The 17,921-nt window shown below is 41.2% G+C and overlaps 1 protein-coding gene across 1 annotated transcript in view; it reads left to right on the forward strand.

Moving 5' to 3' along the window:
- Window positions 1–15,134, forward strand: part of SLAMF6 (SLAM family member 6) — a 33,079-nt gene extending 17,945 nt beyond the window's left edge. The window contains exons 2-7 of the mRNA XM_054563045.1: window positions 7,423–7,749; window positions 12,009–12,272; window positions 12,891–12,998; window positions 13,349–13,387; window positions 14,426–14,505; window positions 15,048–15,134. Of these exons, the coding sequence (XP_054419020.1) occupies window positions 7,423–7,749; window positions 12,009–12,272; window positions 12,891–12,998; window positions 13,349–13,387; window positions 14,426–14,505; window positions 15,048–15,134 (905 nt within the window). The remainder of the gene's footprint in view (window positions 1–7,422; window positions 7,750–12,008; window positions 12,273–12,890; window positions 12,999–13,348; window positions 13,388–14,425; window positions 14,506–15,047) is intronic.
- The last annotated feature ends 2,787 nt before the right edge of the window (window positions 15,135–17,921 follow it).

Here is a 17,921-nt window from a genome sequence, read left to right on the forward strand (position 1 = left end):
TTATGTGATGTTTTATGTTTATTGACTTGCGTATATAGAACCATCCCTGCATCCCTGGGATGAATCCCACTTAATCATGGTGGATAATCTCGAATGTATTGTTGGACGCGGTATGCCAATATTTTGTTGAGGATTTTAGCATCTATGTTCATCAGGGAAATTGGCCTGTAGTTTTCTTTCTTTGTAGGGTCTTTATCTGGTTTGGGATAAGGGTCATGCTGACCTCATAAAAAGAGTCTGGGAGTCTTCCCTCCTCTTGGATTTTTTGGAATAGTCTGAGAAGGACAGGGGTTAGCTCTTCCTTAAATGTTTTGTAAAATTCTCCTGTGAAACCGTCCAGCCCTAGGCTTTTGTGTGCTGGAAGTTCCTTGATTACTGCTTCAATTTCCCCAGCTGTTATCGGTCTGTTCAAGCTCTCTGTTTCTTCCTCGTTCGGTGTTGGAAGATTATACTTTTCTAAATATTTGTCCATTTCATTAAGGTTTTCAAAGTTCTTTGCATATAATTGTTCATAGTAGTTTCTGACAATCCTTTGTATTTCTGTGGTATCAGTTGTTATTTCTCCTCTTTCATTTCTAATATTATTAATTTGGGACCTCTCCCTTTTTTTCTTGATGAGTCTGCTTAAAGGCTTGTTGATTTTATTTATCTTTTCAAAGAACCAGCTTCTGGATTGGTTGATCCTCTGAATTGTTCTTTTTATCTCTGTGTCATTCAGTTCTGCTCTAATCTTGACTATTTCCTTCCTTCTACTTGCTCTGGGATTTATTTGTTGTTGTTTCTCCAATTGTTGAAGCTGTAGTGTTGGGTCTTTTATTTGAAGTGTTTCTATCTTTTTTAGGTAAGTCTGTATTGCTATGAACTTCCCTCTCAGGACCACCTTTGCTGTGTCCCATAGGTTTTGACTGTTGTCTGTTCATTTTCATTGGTTTCCAGAAATTTTTTGATTTCTTCTCTTATCTCATTATCGACCCATTCATTGTTTAATAGTCTACTGTTCAGTCTCCATGAGTTTGCAAGTTTTTGAAGTTTCTCTTTGAGGTTGATTTCCAGTTTCAAGCCCTTGTGGACTGAGTTTTTCAATTTTCCTGATTTTGCTGAGGTTTGCTTGGTGTCCTATCATGTGGTTTATCTTTGAAAAACTGCCATAAGCATTTGAAAAGAATGTGTAGTTTTCTTCTTTAGGATGTAAGGTTCTATATATGTCAGTTAAGTCTATTAGATTCAGTGTACCATTCAGCTGCACAATATCTTTATTAATGTTTTTTTTTTTTTGGAAGATCTGTTCATTTTTGACAGTGGGGTGTTGAAATCCCCTACTATCAGTGTGTTGCTGTCTATATCTTTTTTGAAGTCATCCAACAATTTCCCTATACACTTGGGGGCTCCTATATTGGGAGTATAAGTTTACAATGTTTATGTCTTCTTGATGGATTCTTCCTTTAAGTATGATAAAATGCCCCTCTGGGTCTCTCTTTATGGCCTTTGTTTTCAAATCTACTTTGTCTGATACAAGTAAGGCAACCCTGGCCTTTTTCTCATGCCCATTTGCTTGGAATATTTTTTTCCATCCCTTTACTTTCAATCTGTGTAGGTCTTTGGCTCTGGGGTGGGTCTCTTGTAGGCAGCATATGTGTGCGTCATGTTTTCTTATCCATTCAGCTACCCTGTGTCTCTTGATTGGGGCATTTAGTCCATTTACATTGAGAGTTATTACTGATAGAAACTTATTCATTTCTTCTCTTTGTACCTGTGTTTTTCTCTTTCTCACTCTTTTCCTTCATCCTCTTAAACCAGTCCCTTTAGGATATCTTGGAGTGCTGGTTTGGTAGAGATGTATTCTTATAGCCTTCTTTTGTCTGGCAAACTCTTATTTACCCTTCTATTTTAATGGAGAGCCTAGCTGGATAGAGCAGCCTTGGTTGTAGGCCCTTGCTCTTCATGACTTGGAATATTTGTTGCCATTCCCTTCTGGCTTGTAGTGTTTCTGTTGAGAAGTCAGCTCCTAGCCATATGGGAGCCCCCTTGTATGTTACTTTCTCCTTCTTCCTTGCTGCCTTGAGGATTCTTCCTTTGTCTTTGATAGTTGCTATTTTAATGATGATGTGTCTTGGACTGGACCTCCTTGAGTCCCTCTTGAGTTGGGTCCTCTGTGCCTCCTGGACCTGTGAGCTCTTTTCTCTCCTCAAATTTGGGACATTTTCCATCATCACTTTTTCAAAGAGGTTCTCTATCCTGTGCCCCTCTTCTTCTCCTTCTGGTCTCCCTATTATGTGGATATTATTGTGTTTCAGGCTGTCCTGCATTTCCCTAAATGCCTCTTCATTCTCTTTGAGTCTTTTTTCCATTTCTTGTTCTTTCTGGCAGCTTTTTCTACCTTGTTCTCCATCTCACTGATTCGACCCTCGGCTTCATCTAGCCTGCTTTGGATTCCTTCTACCATGTTCTTCAATTCAGAAATGGTATTCTTCATATCCCCTTGTGTCTTCTTGATAGTTTCTATGTCCTTTTCCAGGTTGATATAGTTTGCTGTAAGATCCTGATAGTTTCTCTTCAGTTTCTCATAGTTCTCTTTGAGCTGGCTGAGCTCATTGAGCTTACTTAGAACCATTGTTTTGAATTCAATATCTGATAGTTCCCTTGCCTCTATTTCATTTAGCTCTCTCTGTGGGAAGTCCCCTTTTCCACTCATTTGGAGGAAACTTCTTTTTCTTCCCATTTTTGTGAGAGTCTGTTAAGTAATTTACTTGTTTATTCATTTGTTTTTGCTTCTGCTCAATTGGGCCATCTAGATTTCCTGACTTTGTGGATTAAATTTCTATGGTACTAGGCAGGTCTTTTTATTTATTTATTTTTATTTCCCCGCCCTTTACTTTTCTTTCTGGGCCTGCCTCTGATGATGTCAGTTGTTGACCCTTATGGCCTTGGCTCATTTGTTTGAGCCTTCCAGGAGTCTACTGTCTGTGTCTGACTCCTGTTTTGGGCAGCTGTGTGACCCCTTTGTCCAGGTATCCACTATTTCTGTGGGTCACTCTGCACTTTCCTTCCGGCTCCTTGATTGCCCTCCCCGACCTGGTAGGATCCCCGGCCAGCCTTGGCTCACGCGTGCTTGCCCCAGCCCAGGGGGCTTCTTCGCAACCTTGCATACTTGTCTGTCCCCCCAGGCCAGCGGGCACCCTGGCACTGGTCTGTTTAGGTTCTTCTATTGTGTGCTTTCCCCACTTTTGGCTCTTTGGATGCATTACTTGCCCTCGCCAAATGGAGACTACGGAAATGGGAGGAAGTCAGCTCCAGGACTCTCCGGTTAATCCTGTCTCCAATCTCTCCTCCAGGGACTCTGGGCAGCTCTGTGATCCCTTCGGCCTGGGATCCACTATTTCTGCAGCCTGCTCTGCACTGGCGGCCCGCGCTGATCAATTTACACCTGCCCTCACCGATCTGTGCACTCCCTCACAGGCCCCATCTGTGTCAACCTGTGGGAGGCCTTGCCAGCCCATACGAGCCCTCGCCAGCCAGCGCGGGTCCACACACACCCTCGCCAACCCTAGCCGGCCACTCGGCGCAAGTGTGCGTGCCTGCACTGGGTGGTTTGGGGCTCTCTATTGTGTGCTTTTCGGCTTTTGGCTCTTTGGGGGTGTGACCTTTCCTGCACAATGGAGACTAGGGAAAGGAGAAGGAGTCAGGACTTCCCGGTTCCTCCTCCCATTCTTTCCCCAACGCCTCCGTCTCTAGTCTCTCCTCAGGGCTCTCCCAGCCAGTCTGCATTTAGCCCCCCAGCTCACACAGGCACAAGCTGTGTGCGCAGCTTGTTTATTAAACACTTATTATATGCCGAAAACAAACAAACAAACAAAGGAACCTTAAAGGAATGTGTTAGGTGAGGGGTAAACAGTTTCTGTGTAGTCCTTCGGCTACAGGGTATGCCCAGGCTCCTTACAAAAAGGTCTTTAATATCCTGAATAGAGAACCTTCAAAAGAAGGGATGAAGATGTGTCCATTCACTCAACAACTACACATTGAATACCTACTATATGGCAAGTATTGTTTACAGGTGTTCATAATAATGGACAAGACAAACAAAAATTTCTTGCTTTCATGAAGCTTCTTCTCTAGTGAAAGGAAAAAAATAATTTTTAAAAATCAAATACACAAATTACAAAGTATGATAGAGAGTAAGTATTGTTGATAAAAACAAAATCAAAGGCAGCTGAGTGTATAGGGGTAAGATTTGGTGATGAGGAAAGAGGGGCCACGAAAGGTCTCTCTGAGAGGGAATGTTTGTGTTAAAGACCTATGGAGACAAAAGAGTAAGACACATGGACACCTGGGAGAAGCACATTCCAGGTAGAGAATTGCCAAGTGTACCATCACTGGCCATCTCAAAGAATAGCCAAGCCAGCGTAGTTTGAGCAAAGTGAACCCAGGGAACACTTATAGGAAATTAGGAGGAAGAGAGAAAAATGACCAGGACATTTTGGTCCATATATGTCACTGTCATTATTTTGTTTTGCCTTGGTTTTTGTTGTTTTAACATCTTTACATACAGATAGAAAATCCTAAGTGTCAGCTCAATCAATTACCATAACGTGAATAAATATGTGTATACAGACACCAGTCAAGAAATATAACATTACCAGCACTCCAGAACTCCCCCTTTATGCCCCTCCCTCCTCCTCAAAATTAACCATTATCTTGACTTCTAACAACATAGATTTGTTTTTCCTATTTTTTAACTAAATAAATGGAATCATACCATTATATTCTATTTGTATCTGGTGGGGTTTTTTTTTTTGCTCAAGATTTTGTTTGTGATGTTTACCCATGTGGTTTCAAGACAAATAAGAGCATGTTAAAGTGCTGATGGAAAAGATATAGTAGGGAGGTGGGAACAATAACAGTGTTCATGTGCCTGACATTCATACAACAATTTAGGAAAGAAAAAGGAAGCATGAGTTCACCCAGGAGCTGAGTGTCAGGATTCCAAGAACATTTCCTCCCCTACTCAGATATTCTCCTGAGAATTAAGAGATTTCAAGAAGGTTGGGGTCATTGTTATAGTTATTTATTGATTGATTCACTCAAATAAATACTACTTTGAATCAGGCACAGTGCTGAAATACAAAGATAATTAAAGTATGATCAATTAGACACACAGGTATAGAGAGATCTACAAAAGGGTGTAATAAGTGCTAAGTATTTGACAAAGGATGTTAAGGAAGCATCTTCTTTAAGAATCAATGTGACTATTTTATCTTTTTTGCTCAAACATTATTTGGCTATGAGATAGGTTCATAAGAATAGAACTCTCTACTGGGCTTCAGTAGAGAGCTCTAACAGACAGGCAGAGTTATGGAGAAAGAGTGCAAGGGGATGGTGGGACAGGGGAAGTTATAGCAATTTCTCTTCTGTGTTTACAGGAACCACAGGTACAGGAACCACAGTTACCCAAACCACAGCAACCCCATTGTTGGTGGTGAATGGGGTGCTGGGATAGGCTCATAAGAATAAGAATATATGCTTTTGAGATATTTATTAATTTTATGTATATCTCTTCTTCTAGACTATAATCTCTTTTTTCATTTTTTTATTGTTGTTTAGTTGCAATTGTCCTGCTTTTTACCCCATTTCTCTCCCCTACCCATCCCCTTCCAACTTCCACAGTCAATCCCCCCACATTGCCCATGCCCATGAGTCTTCTATTCATGTTCCTTTGTTTGTCCCTTCCCCTTCTTTCCCCCATTATCTCCCTCCTCCCTCCCCTCTGATCACTGTCAGTTTGTTCTTTATTTCCAAGTCTGTGGTTCTATCCTGCTCATTTATTTGTTTTGTTGATTAGGTTCCACTTACAGGTGAGATCATATGATATTCATCTTTTACCACCTAGCTTTTTTTCATTTAGCATAATGCTCTCCAGTTCTAACCATGCTGTTGCAAAGGGTAGGAGTTCCTTCTTTCTTTCTGCTGTGTAGTATTACATTGTGTAAATGTACCATATTTTTTGATCCACTCATTTGATCACCAGTAGGTGGGCACTTACATTGTTTCCAGTTACAATTGACTATTGTAAACTGTGCTTCTATGAACATTAGGGTGCGTAGGTTCTTTTGGATTGGTGTTTCATGATTCTGAGAGTATAATCCCAGCAGTGGAATTATTGGGTCAAAAGTCAGTTCCATCTTTAGTGTTTTCAGGAAATTCCAAACTGTTTTCCACAGTGGCTGCACCAGTCTGCATTCCCACCAACAGTGTACTAGGGTTCCTTTTTCTCCACAGCCTCACCAGCACTTGTTTGTTGATTTGTTTATGTTGGCCATTCTGACTGGTGTGAAGTAATATCTCATTGTGCTTTTAATTTGCATCTTTCTAATGGCTAGTGATGTTGAGCATTTTTTCATGTGTCTATGGGCCATCTGTATGTCCTCCTTTGAGAAGTGTCTGTTCAGGTCCTTTGCCCATTTTTTAATTGGATTGTTTGTCATCCTGGTGTGGAGTCACATGAGTTCTTTATATATTTTGGGGACCAAACCCTTGTCCAAGGTATCATTGGCAAATATGTTTTCCCATATGGTTGGTTCCCTTTCCATTTTGTTGTTTTCTTTAGCCATGCAGAAACTTTTTAGTTTGATGTAGTCCCATCTGTTTATGCTTTCCTATATAGCCCTTGCCTTGGGGGATGTATTGAAAATGTTGCTGCTAGGCTATAATCTTTTTGAGAAGAGAATAAATATCTTCTGGTATCATGAAAAGGACACAAAGTAGTTGGAGTCAAAGTAGCTGAGTTTGAAGCCTGACTCACGCTTTAGCTATGTAACTCTGGAAAAATTACCAGTTAACTGCTCTGCTTTGGGTCCTTTCTCTATAAATGGAGATAAATCCATCCTTATGCCCCTCACAGAAATTGGTATAAGCATTAAATGAAGTAATGTGTAAAAAGAGCTACAAATTCTGATTATTAGTCCTCTAAATCTGACAACTCCACTATGTTGGACATACAATATGTAATTAGTAAATGTTGAGCTTTAATTATTATATATTATCAGCAAATGCTTGTGGATTTGGAGTCTGTGGCAGGAAGTTGATATAGTTCCCAGTCCCACTCCACTTCATGCCCACAGAAGGAACTCAGAGGCTGGGGTCAGATAGTGTGTGTGACCCAGAGTAACCAGTCAGTGTGGGAGGGTGAACTGGGCCAGTATCAAGTAGACCAACTGCCCATTAACCAAGACACTTCGTTGGGGTGGTATCTTTCTGATAGTCCATTTTGACAGTTTTCCTAATGTTTTCCCTCTTCTTCATATCTCTGGGCTTCAGTAGAGAGCTCTAACAGACAGGCAGAGTTATGGAGAAAGAGTGCAAGGGGATGGTGGGACAGGGGAAGTTATAGCAATTTCTCTTCTGTGTTTACAGGAACCACAGTTACAGGAACCACAGTTACCCAAACCACAGCAACCCCATTGTTGGTGGTGAATGGGGTGCTGGGAGAGTCAGTATCTTTCCACCTGATGTTTCCTATAAGAAAGGAGATCAATTCCATCACTTGGCTTCATGATAAAACAGTTATTGTCTTCATACATCCAAAGGAAAGACAAATCCAGGTGATTGATCCAACACGGAAAGATCGGCTGCATGTTGCCCAGTTCTACTCCTTGCAGATCAACAACCTGACTATGGCAGACAGCGGACATTATAACGCCCAGATAAGCACAACAAACTCCATAGAGTTTTCCATTTACGATCTGAAGATCTTCAGTGAGTCAAAGCTTTGGGTTTAATTGTGTATAGACTAAAAAATATTACATATTTCAATTCTATGTGACAGCAAACACGCACTGTAGCCTAGTGGTAAAGAATATGACATTTGGAACCAGACTGAGGTCCAGTGGTAAAGCTACTCAGTGGCACCACACAGCCAGTGATAGAGCTGAGAATAGAACCTAAGTCTTGTAAATCCCAGTCAAGAATTACCTCACTCCTCATAAAATGGTCTCTTTCAACTAGAAATGTAGTGGAAGTAATGAAATATTTATGATTTTGTTACCATGTGCATTACATGTATCTGTCAAGTTATCTTTACAAAAGCTCCATGAGGTAAGTACTATTCTTACCCCTGAGGCACAGTGTCAACTACAGCAACCTCCTACAGTCACAGAGATAGTAAGTGGGAGAGCTTCCCATGTAACTAGCTGGTGTGATGCCTCTCTTAACACAAAGGCTCATCTGACCCAGTGGTCAATGTACAGAACAGTGGTCAATGTACAGAACAGTGGTCAACATAGAAAATGTTCTATAAGGATGACCTGGAATAGATAATGCCTTTTCTATCAAGGTTGTTTAATTAACAAAATAATATTTTCCCCAGACAACTCCTGTCCTCAACATAAAATTATGGAAACTATAATGACACAGTTTATGAGTCAATGTCAGAAAAACCTTCTAGCAATCAGCGATGCCATGAACAGCAGGAATGTTGTACAGGAGGTTCAGCCGTGAAATTGACAACTTTAAATCCACTGAGATTATGTAATTCTTATCAACTAGAGAATTCACAATGTCTAAAATTCATTGAGTCATTTAGGTTAAGACATGCTATCTGAAAAAAATACTATTCAAATAAAATGTCACCAAAAATAGGTAATATGTTAACCTTTAGTATCCTCTGAATATCTAGTAGGTGTATCATTCTAGATTAGTCAGTCATGTTCCTGAAAGAATAGGACACATAACAAGTAAATGTCATGGAAAAGATGATGATGTCTGGGAAAGTTCAGAACAGGGATTCCAATTTAAGGGACAAAATTACTCTGGGGCAGTGTATTTGTTTCCTGAGGCTGCTAAAACAAAATACCACAAAGTTGGTAGCTTAAAACAACAAAAGTTTTATTTTCTCACAGATCTGAGAGCTGAAAGTCCAAAATTAAGGCATGGAAATGGCTATAATTCCCCTGGATACCAGAGAGGACAGGAGATCTGTTCTTTGCCTCTTCCGACTTCTGGTTGCTATTGGCATTTCTTGGTTTTCCTTGGCCTATGGCTATAACACTCCAATCTCTCCCTCCATGGTCACGTTACCTCTTCATCTTTCCTGTGCTTCCTCCTCTTCTGTCTATCTCAAATATCTCTCTGCTTTTCTCTTATTTGGACACTTATTGGTTATAGGGCCCACCCAGATAATCCAGAATCATCTTATCTAATTTAATTACATCTGCAAAGGTCTTTTTTGCCAAACAAGAATCTGGGAATTAGAATATCTTTGGGAGGTGTCATCATTCAACCCACTATAGGCAGAATCATTCTGGATAATCAGTGATCATCAAGGAAATGCTAGGACCCTGGAGAGGAGACACATCCAGCGGCAAGTCTGAGAACAGACTCCATATCAAGTTCCATTGCACTTGTTGAGACAGTTTTCTTCTGCTGCCATTCAGAAGACCAGGCATGATTTCTGCAACAACCACACTCCTGAGGCTCAATGTCCATCCCTTCTCAGAGTCATTTAAGGTACCTCTCCTTCAAAGGCACATACATAAAGAGATGTGTAAGACTACACCAACATGTTTTATAATAGTGCAAAAAAATTCCAGTGTATGAACTCCTGAGGTTTTTAAAAAAATATTGACCTATTACTCCATGTACCAGGGTAGAAATGGCAAAGATTTTATCTTATGGGCCAAGATCAATTAATTGGGAGTAACTGCCTAGAGTTCATTGTCAAGAAAGGTCGAAGCCATGTTACATGTATTCGTAAGTTGACTACAGATGATGTACAAGAAAATGTTTTAGGCACTTGAAATGCATCAGTGAGCAAAACAAAGATCCCTGCCTTCATGGAGCTGACATTCTAGGTGAGGAATAGGAGGTAATAATAAACAATCATATAGTAAAGGTGTCCTACCTTTTGGTGTCTCTGGGCCACACCGGAAGAAGAATTGTCTTGGGCCACACATTAAATACACAAACATAATGAAAACTGATGAGCAAAAAAGTTTTAAGTAAATTTACACTTTTCTGTTGGGCCACATTCATAGTCATCGTGGCTACATGCAGCCCATGGGCTGCAGGCTGGACAACCTTAAATGACATAATATGTAAGGAAGCCATGAGCGCTGTGGAGTAAAGATATTAGAACAGCATAAGAAGCCATCAGGAGTGCCAGCAAGGAGCAGAGATCAATTGTAATTAGAGTGGTCATAACAAGCTTCATTGGGAAGATGACATTTAAGCCAAGACCTATTGGAGGTGAGGGGGTAAGCCATAAAGATATATGGATGAAGAACACCAAGTACACACACTCTCCTGGGATGGCATGCTCTAGGAACATCAAGAAGCACAGTGGTGAGAGAGAATTAGGAAATGAGGTTCAGTAAGAAAATAAGGGGCCACATCATGCAGCGCTCTGAATCTCAGTGAGGTATAAGAACAATAGAAGGGTTTTACAGAGAAGAAATATGGTCTGACTTACTTTCTTAAAAGATCCCTTAGCCGCTCTGTTGTGAATAGTTGGTAAGGGACAAAAGTGGAACCACTGGACCAATCAGGAGGCCATTGCAACAATTCAAACGAGAGATGATGCTGGCTGGACCAGGATGGGAGCAGGGGGCATAGTGAGAAGGGCTTGGATTCTGGGTATTCTTGGCTATTGGCCTATGTGACTGGAAGGATGAACTTGTTATCGACCAAGGTGGGGAAGGCTGCAGATGAACCAGGTGTTGGAGAGTAAAACAGGAGTTCATTTGAACATGTTGAGTTTGAAATACACATTATATTCAAGTAGAAATGTCAGGTAGGCAGTAATATATTCATCAAGTGGAAAAAGGTAGTAAGATAGCTTTTTGAGGTCAGCCATGAACATAGGCTGCAGGAGATGTGACATTCACACCAAATATTTGCCATTGCTGGGTTAGGTACTGTCTCACTTAATCATAATTACCTAAGAAGTAGCTATTATTGCCCAGTTTTACAGAGGCTTGGCGCAATTGACAATGTATTCATTGTCATGTAGCCAATAAATAACAAAGTAATGATTCTAACCTAGATCATCCTAACTCCAAATTCAACACTCTTGCTGTTACGTAAAAGCTCCATTCTGGCAAAAACAGGTTACACTAGTCCTACTCAGTTAACTAAACTTAAAGCAGTACTCTGTCTCTTCTAATCAGACAGTTAGAGTCTTTCTGTTTTTTACTGGGTCAACTTTATTTCAACCCTCAGGACTAACCTACGTCACTGACCTTTTCTGTACTGTTCCCATGTCCCCATTTATCCATAGCTACTGACATCCCACTAGCCAATATTTTCTGGTCTCTGCTGTCAAAAATTTCTGCAGTAAATGTTTTATCAAATATCTGAATATATTGTACTTCTTCTCTTCTTTCTTACCCCAGTACTTTTGGTTCTCAACATGTTCCTTTCTGTCTTGCTAACACTCTGCATCAGGGTCTCTTTGTTACCACTTGAGCTGGCATCAGATACAATGAGGGCAAGGATTCCTGTAAAATTATGAGAAATATAATTTCCCAAGGAAGTTAAGCTTCCATTTTCTACCCCAGCTAGGGAATTCTGATTATGAAGGAAACAGGGCTCTTATGCCTGGTTTTGGTTTCTAATCTGGCTAAGGTAAGACTGACCCTCAGCTTAGTCTCCAAATTGTTTTTACAAAGGGGCAGAAAATGAAGGCTAGAAAGGACCCCAGGAATAAACTGAAGTGCAGAAAAGTAAGGTGACCAGCCCGAAATGACCCAACTATTTGGTGGCAACCTTGGTCTTTTACTTCTCATTTCTCACACTGGCTACTTAGTCTCATACTGATGTCCCTTATTATAGGCTCACCCCAAACCTTGATCCCATCAATTAGGCAACATAAACAGAGTTATTTACAGAGTATACATATCACAACATACAGCAGGGTGTCAGATGGAATGCAGAAACATTGAGGGGAAAGATATTTTTCCCCTCCCAAGGGATGAGCCAAGTTATTTGTCCTTAATCCAGGTCTTTTTTTCTGCACACAGGCCGACTGAGGAACTTACAAGTTACTAATCACACTCAGCTCTCTGAGAATGGGACCTGTGAGATCCACCTGATCTGCTCTGTGGAGAATCCAAACGACCATGTCTCATTCAGGTGGCAAGTCATGGGAAACACATCTCTAGAGGAAGCAAACCTCACTATCTCTTGGAACCCCAAGACTTCCAGTGAACAAACCTACACTTGCATAGCTACGAATCCTGTCAGCAACTTATCCTTTTCTCTCTCTGTCCAGAATCTCTGCAAAGGTAACAGTCTGTCTCAGGTCTTTCTAAGAGCCTTGAGTGGCTGTGGAGTGTGGCACAACTACATGACCTCATGATTCCCAAAACAGCAGCCCAGTAGGAATAGCTAAAAGTGCTGGGAGAAGACAGATGCCCTCTGATTCTCAGTACCTCTCACTAACCCCAAAGGTCTCACCTTCCTCTCCCACTACACCCCCAACCCTTCTCCAACACACTCAGAGTCCATGAGCAAAGTCATTGGGAAGGCAGAACTGCTTCCTTCTCTGCTCTACCAGACTCTACTCTGCCCTGTCTCCCACTCCCAGAAATTCTTCCCAGAGCCCCAGAGCTTCTGGGTATAGATGAGCCTAACCTGCCCCTAAATGTGGCCTAGCAGAGGTTAAGTGTAGGCTCTGAGAACACTGGGCCTTAGTGTGTCTTTTTTTTTTAAGAGAGAGGGGAAGGGAGAGAGAAAAAGAGGGAGAAAAACAGTGCAAAACATTGATCAGTTGCCTCTTGAATGCCCCTAACCAAGAACTTGGTCCACAACCCAGGAATTGAACCAGCCACATTTCACTTTGCAATACGATGCCCAACCCCCTTAATGTGTCTTAAGTGCAACTTCCTTTTTTTTCTTTTCAGGTGTTTTTAAGGAGAAAAATCAACACCCGAATATCATATGGATTATAATATTGCTTTCTTTCATCTGTATCACTGTGTTATTATTTGTTTGGAGGAAAAGAGTAGCAGGTTTTCTTTCTTCCTACTTGTTTCTTTTCCAAGGTTTCAGACACTTAGAGTTTGGCGTTCCCTTTACCTGTCTGTTTTGGAAGACAGGTAAAGAGGGGGAGGATGTAAATACTGGTTCAGCTAGTACACTGGGACAACACCTGGGGTATGACCACACACCTGCTTATATCCTGAGAAAGGTGTCCTACTGGGAAATGTAGGACCCAGCCTCAGGGCCTGCCTACCCTTCCCTTTCTGGTCCCCTTCCATCACATCTTCTAGAGAGACATCTATGGTGGTGGAGGGATGGAAGATCTCTCTCATTAATCACAAGTTTCAATTAACCTTTTTTACCTAATTTTATTTTCCAGGTTACTTACGGTTTCCTACTCATCAAAACCAGAGTCCTGGTGAGCTTCCAGACTCTTAAATCCCAATCATATAACAGATGGGGATAACTGAATGAAAGAAAAAAGGGGCCGGTCAAAGGCCTGGGTAATGTCAGAATGTCATTACTCAAATGGACCAGATGGCACAAGGGGAGAACCTGTAACTGTGCCAGTTTGTTCCCTGTGGGACCTACAGGGTCCCTTGCATGCATGTGAACCAGTCACTGACATGATTTCTTAGCGTGGTATTAGGGTCATTCCCCACTCTGCTGACAGAAAAACTAAATGTCAATGAAAGTGGTCTAATCTGGCCATTATCACCTGACAAATCCAGGACAAGGAAAGGATTCGAGCATCAAAGGGCCAGAGACAAACTGCCTGACCCCCTTGCTTTATTCATACAGGGTTTGGGTATTGAATAAAAAAGAAATCAAAAGAGAAAATGTAATAGACTAGAATGTAGACTCTGGACTCAGATTAGCACTGACTCTCATTTCATGAATGAGAGATATATGATGTCAACAGTAGAGGAAAGGGCATGAGGTTTGGAGTCAGAAGGCATGCATTTGAGTTCCTTATTCCATTCCTTCCTCTGTAATTTTGTACCAAGTTAATTGAATTTCCTGAGCTTTCAATTCTTCATCTCTAATGTAATCAAACCCACCTTAAGGACCTCTGAAAAGTTTAATAACATACACATGAAGTAATCCAGCTTCATTATGCTGTCCAGTGAGGTTCTTTAGCTCATATGTATGTGGTACCATTTGGTCCTAGGAGCTTTCTTGCTTACATGTGAATTCAGTGGGAGACTCTAAAACTTTAGACTACTGTAAGACCATACACTCACCCCCAAGAGATGAGTCAGAAATAGATCACATGGCTGAGAAATTTCTGGTTCCACCCAGAATTCCAAAGATTGTCAAAAATGAGACAACCTTAAGGAGGAGCAATGGCTCAAACAACTGCACCATTAGGGCCAGAAAGTCTCCTAGGGTAAGGAAGGTCCTGGGAGAGCAGATCCATAGTGCTTCTGCCCTGACTCTGCTTCTCTGTTCACAGTAGAGACCCTGAGGAACTCAGAGTATGATCCAGTCTCTCCAGGGAACACTGTGTATGTTCAGGTCATTCATCCAAACATGGTGAGTCCACTCAGCTTTATATGCCATAATTATCATTATTTTTAATCATTATTCACACACTTGTCACCACAATCATCTGATTAATCCAAATTATGTACACCATTGAGGAGAGGAGAAGGCAGCTATAGTCGTTGCAAAGTTCTATGTGGGACCTTTCCAGCCCCCACCCCTCTTGCCCCAGTGCAATGTTCACTCATGTCCTCATTTTCACTGTTCTCCAACTGTTTAATGCTTCAGTAAGTGGTCCCTTCAGTTTAATCACGAGCCACCCAAAGGTGAAAGTTAGGTCTTCCTCTTTCATGCCCTATGTCTTAGCATGATGCTCAGTAAATACTTGCTGAGTGGATCTGAGTTCAATTAAGTTTGAGTTTGCAAAGGAGGCAATTCTGTGGTAAGGGCTTCTCACCCTTATGTGAAAAAAACAAAAACAGGTGTGCTCAGAAGCAGTCTCTCAAGAGGAGGAGAGGAGCAAGAATTGCATCTCCTCCATAGTGGAGGACACTATAGGCATGCCCAGCCCTAAGTCCTCCCCACCTCTCTAGCAACAGAGCCAGATGGCCTTTGTTAGACATCAACAATTCCCTACCACTGGCAAGAAAAATATTTCTAAAGAACACTACACATCTTGAGAGACCAGTTTCCATGTCAGCTGAAAACAGCCCACAGAACTCATCATTCTCCAACTAATGGAAGCAATGGTCTAGCTAGAACTCTTGGATCGCCTCATACAGCCCCTCACAGGTATTTGCAAAGCAGGCTCCTTGAAGAAGGAAATATACAGAGGGATACTCTTACTTGTTCAGATATTTCTATGTCTTTCCAACTTCCCCTTGGAGACAAGGTGAATCTCACTCAACAAATGAAGAAACAAATCCCCTGCAAATTTAACTTTTCCTTTAGTATAAAATTATATTTTGGAGAGTTTCAGAGGTCTTGACAATAGCCTAATATTCATTAATTAATTTTAAATGTCAAAACCTCTGAGCATAAGGGACTTCTGCTGCTATTGTTATACTTTGTTCCCCAAGCAGAACCACTTTCAGTGTCAAATGTTTCTGCCATTCTACCAGTTTCCCCTACTTGAGAAGAACCCAATGACCTGATGACCAGGCAGTTAGAATCAGAGGGACAAAATGGAGCAGGTTGTACCTCCAGTTATAGCCAGTAAAGATATGAGGCAAAAGACAGTAGAGTTGGGTTCAGGACAAAAATGTTTTATTGCTTCACATTTATCAAGAAAGTCACCCTTCTGCCTCTCTCTGGTTCTTGAGCCCACTGGTTTGCTGGGGTGTGTGTCTGTTTGAGCTTCAGAAAATGCTACTAAATTTCCACATGTTTGAGAGTTGGTAGCGTTTGGTCTCCAGCTGCTTCTGCTAAAGGCTCCCGAGCATTCCTCCTGAAGAATGTTGTCATACTACCTTTCCCTGGGACTATATCTATGCATGAGTATCTCTTTGTCTGTGTAAGCCAAATCAGTATGATTCTTTATTACAGAAAAAGGAAACCTCAATACCTATGAAAAACAATGATTCCTCCACAATTTACTCCTCAGTTTCTCATTCCAAACAGGTAAGCCCATGAACGCCCCATGTTCTTACATTCTTACCTCTCTCATCAGACCTATGACTTTGCAAATAAAATAAAAATTACAGAGCCATTTTTCATATGCACAAATGCCAGCAGGATACAGAAAGTCTCAGGACATCACCAAAACATATCCAAAAAGTTACCTTGTATTAAGATCATCACGCATATCTGAGGTTTCAGCCTATTTGTATTTTAATGTAATTCTGTGTTACACTATCAATATCCCTACCACTTTCTAGTCCTTTCCAGACCTCCTCAGTAGCCATATGGGTGGCCTAAGACTCTGGTTCTATTAACCTATTCACTTTCCTCTTTTTCCCATTAAAGTAAACCCATTTCTTCCAGGGCAACTCTCATCATCTAGGTTGCTGAAGGTCTCAAAGGATTTCAGGAGTGACACATCTTCTCCTGACCCCATGGGAGAGAAGAGAGCTTGGTTTCTACCTGGAAACAGAATTTGAATATCCAGGATTATCACTTCCAGTCCTCCAGACTTGAACCTGCTTACCTAGGTCAAAGTTTAAGGAATGACATCATTTGCAGCTTGTTATCCAAATAACATTTTCTAATCTGCTCCAGAACAAAACATGCTTCAGATAACACACCTGGTAATTAAGCAAATGGATTTATGGTTGACAGAGAGACTGTAATTCAGAAGATAACCATTTCTCTCCTTTTCAAAAGCAGCAGAATTGTGACTCATTGGGAGAGAGTACAATATATTGGTTATGTGTGTTGTCTCTGGAGTTGGATGGACCCATATGCAAATCATTTACTAGACATGTCTCCTGGGACATGCTACCTAAGATCTTGGGGCTTTGGTCTCCCAGACTGAAAAAGAAGGATCATAATACATCAGCTGTTACTCAAACTAGGAACATGAGTTATGTTCTACTTTAACTTCTCCGTCACCTGGCCCTTTGGAGTCTACCTCCAAATATACATCTTAAACCCATCCACTTTGCAAATCTTCAGCCACCATCCTATATCTAACCATCAGTGTCTCTACTCTGGAATGCTACAATAAACTCTGAACAACTCTCCCCAACTTTTGCTCTTACTTCCCTTTACTCCTTCTCCACAAGACAGCCAAAATAATGTTTTTAATATGAATCATATCTTTTAGTTGTCTCCTTAAAGTTCTGCAAGATTTTCCCATGCGCTAGAATGGAACTGCATCTCCATGACCCTGGCTGGTCTGGCCCATCTTCAGCCTCAGCTTTCATCACTCTCTCACCACTCTCTATTTATCCTCCCTGACCTTCCTGCAGTTCCCCTACTAGAGGAAAGACTTATTTATGTTAGAGTTACTCATATCCACCTTAAGGCTTTTCCTCTGCCTGCTTGCCTGCCTCCTCCTTATTCTTTAGGTCTTAGCTCACATATGTCATCCTCTAAAAGAAACCTTCTCAGCCCTGGCCGGTGTAACTCAGTTGGTTGGAGCATCACCCCATAATTGAAGGGTTGCATGTTCTATTCCGGGTCAGGGCACATGCCTGGTTTTCATGTTCATTCTCCTGCCCAGGCGGATGCAGAGGGGAGGCAGCCAATCCATGCTTCTCTTTCACATCGATATTTCTCTCTCTCTTCCTCTCTAAAAGGCAATGAAAAAATGTCCTCAGATGAGGATGAAAAAATAAATAAATAAGTAAGACCTTCTTAGGCCACTCTTATCTGAAGTATCCTCCCCGTTATACTGTCACATCTTCCATGTCATTCATCACATGTCAATAAATATTTATTTTTATTTGTTTAATATGTATTTCTCCTACTATACCATAAACCCCCCCCAGGAATGGAGAGCATAATGATTTTATTTATCACTGTTT

The sequence above is a fragment of the Pteronotus mesoamericanus genome, unplaced genomic scaffold (genome assembly GCF_021234165.1).
Source record: "Pteronotus mesoamericanus isolate MK-2021 breed Mesoamerican mustached bat unplaced genomic scaffold, CSHL_Meso_final scaffold_705, whole genome shotgun sequence".
Lineage (NCBI taxonomy): Eukaryota > Metazoa > Chordata > Mammalia > Chiroptera > Mormoopidae > Pteronotus > Pteronotus mesoamericanus.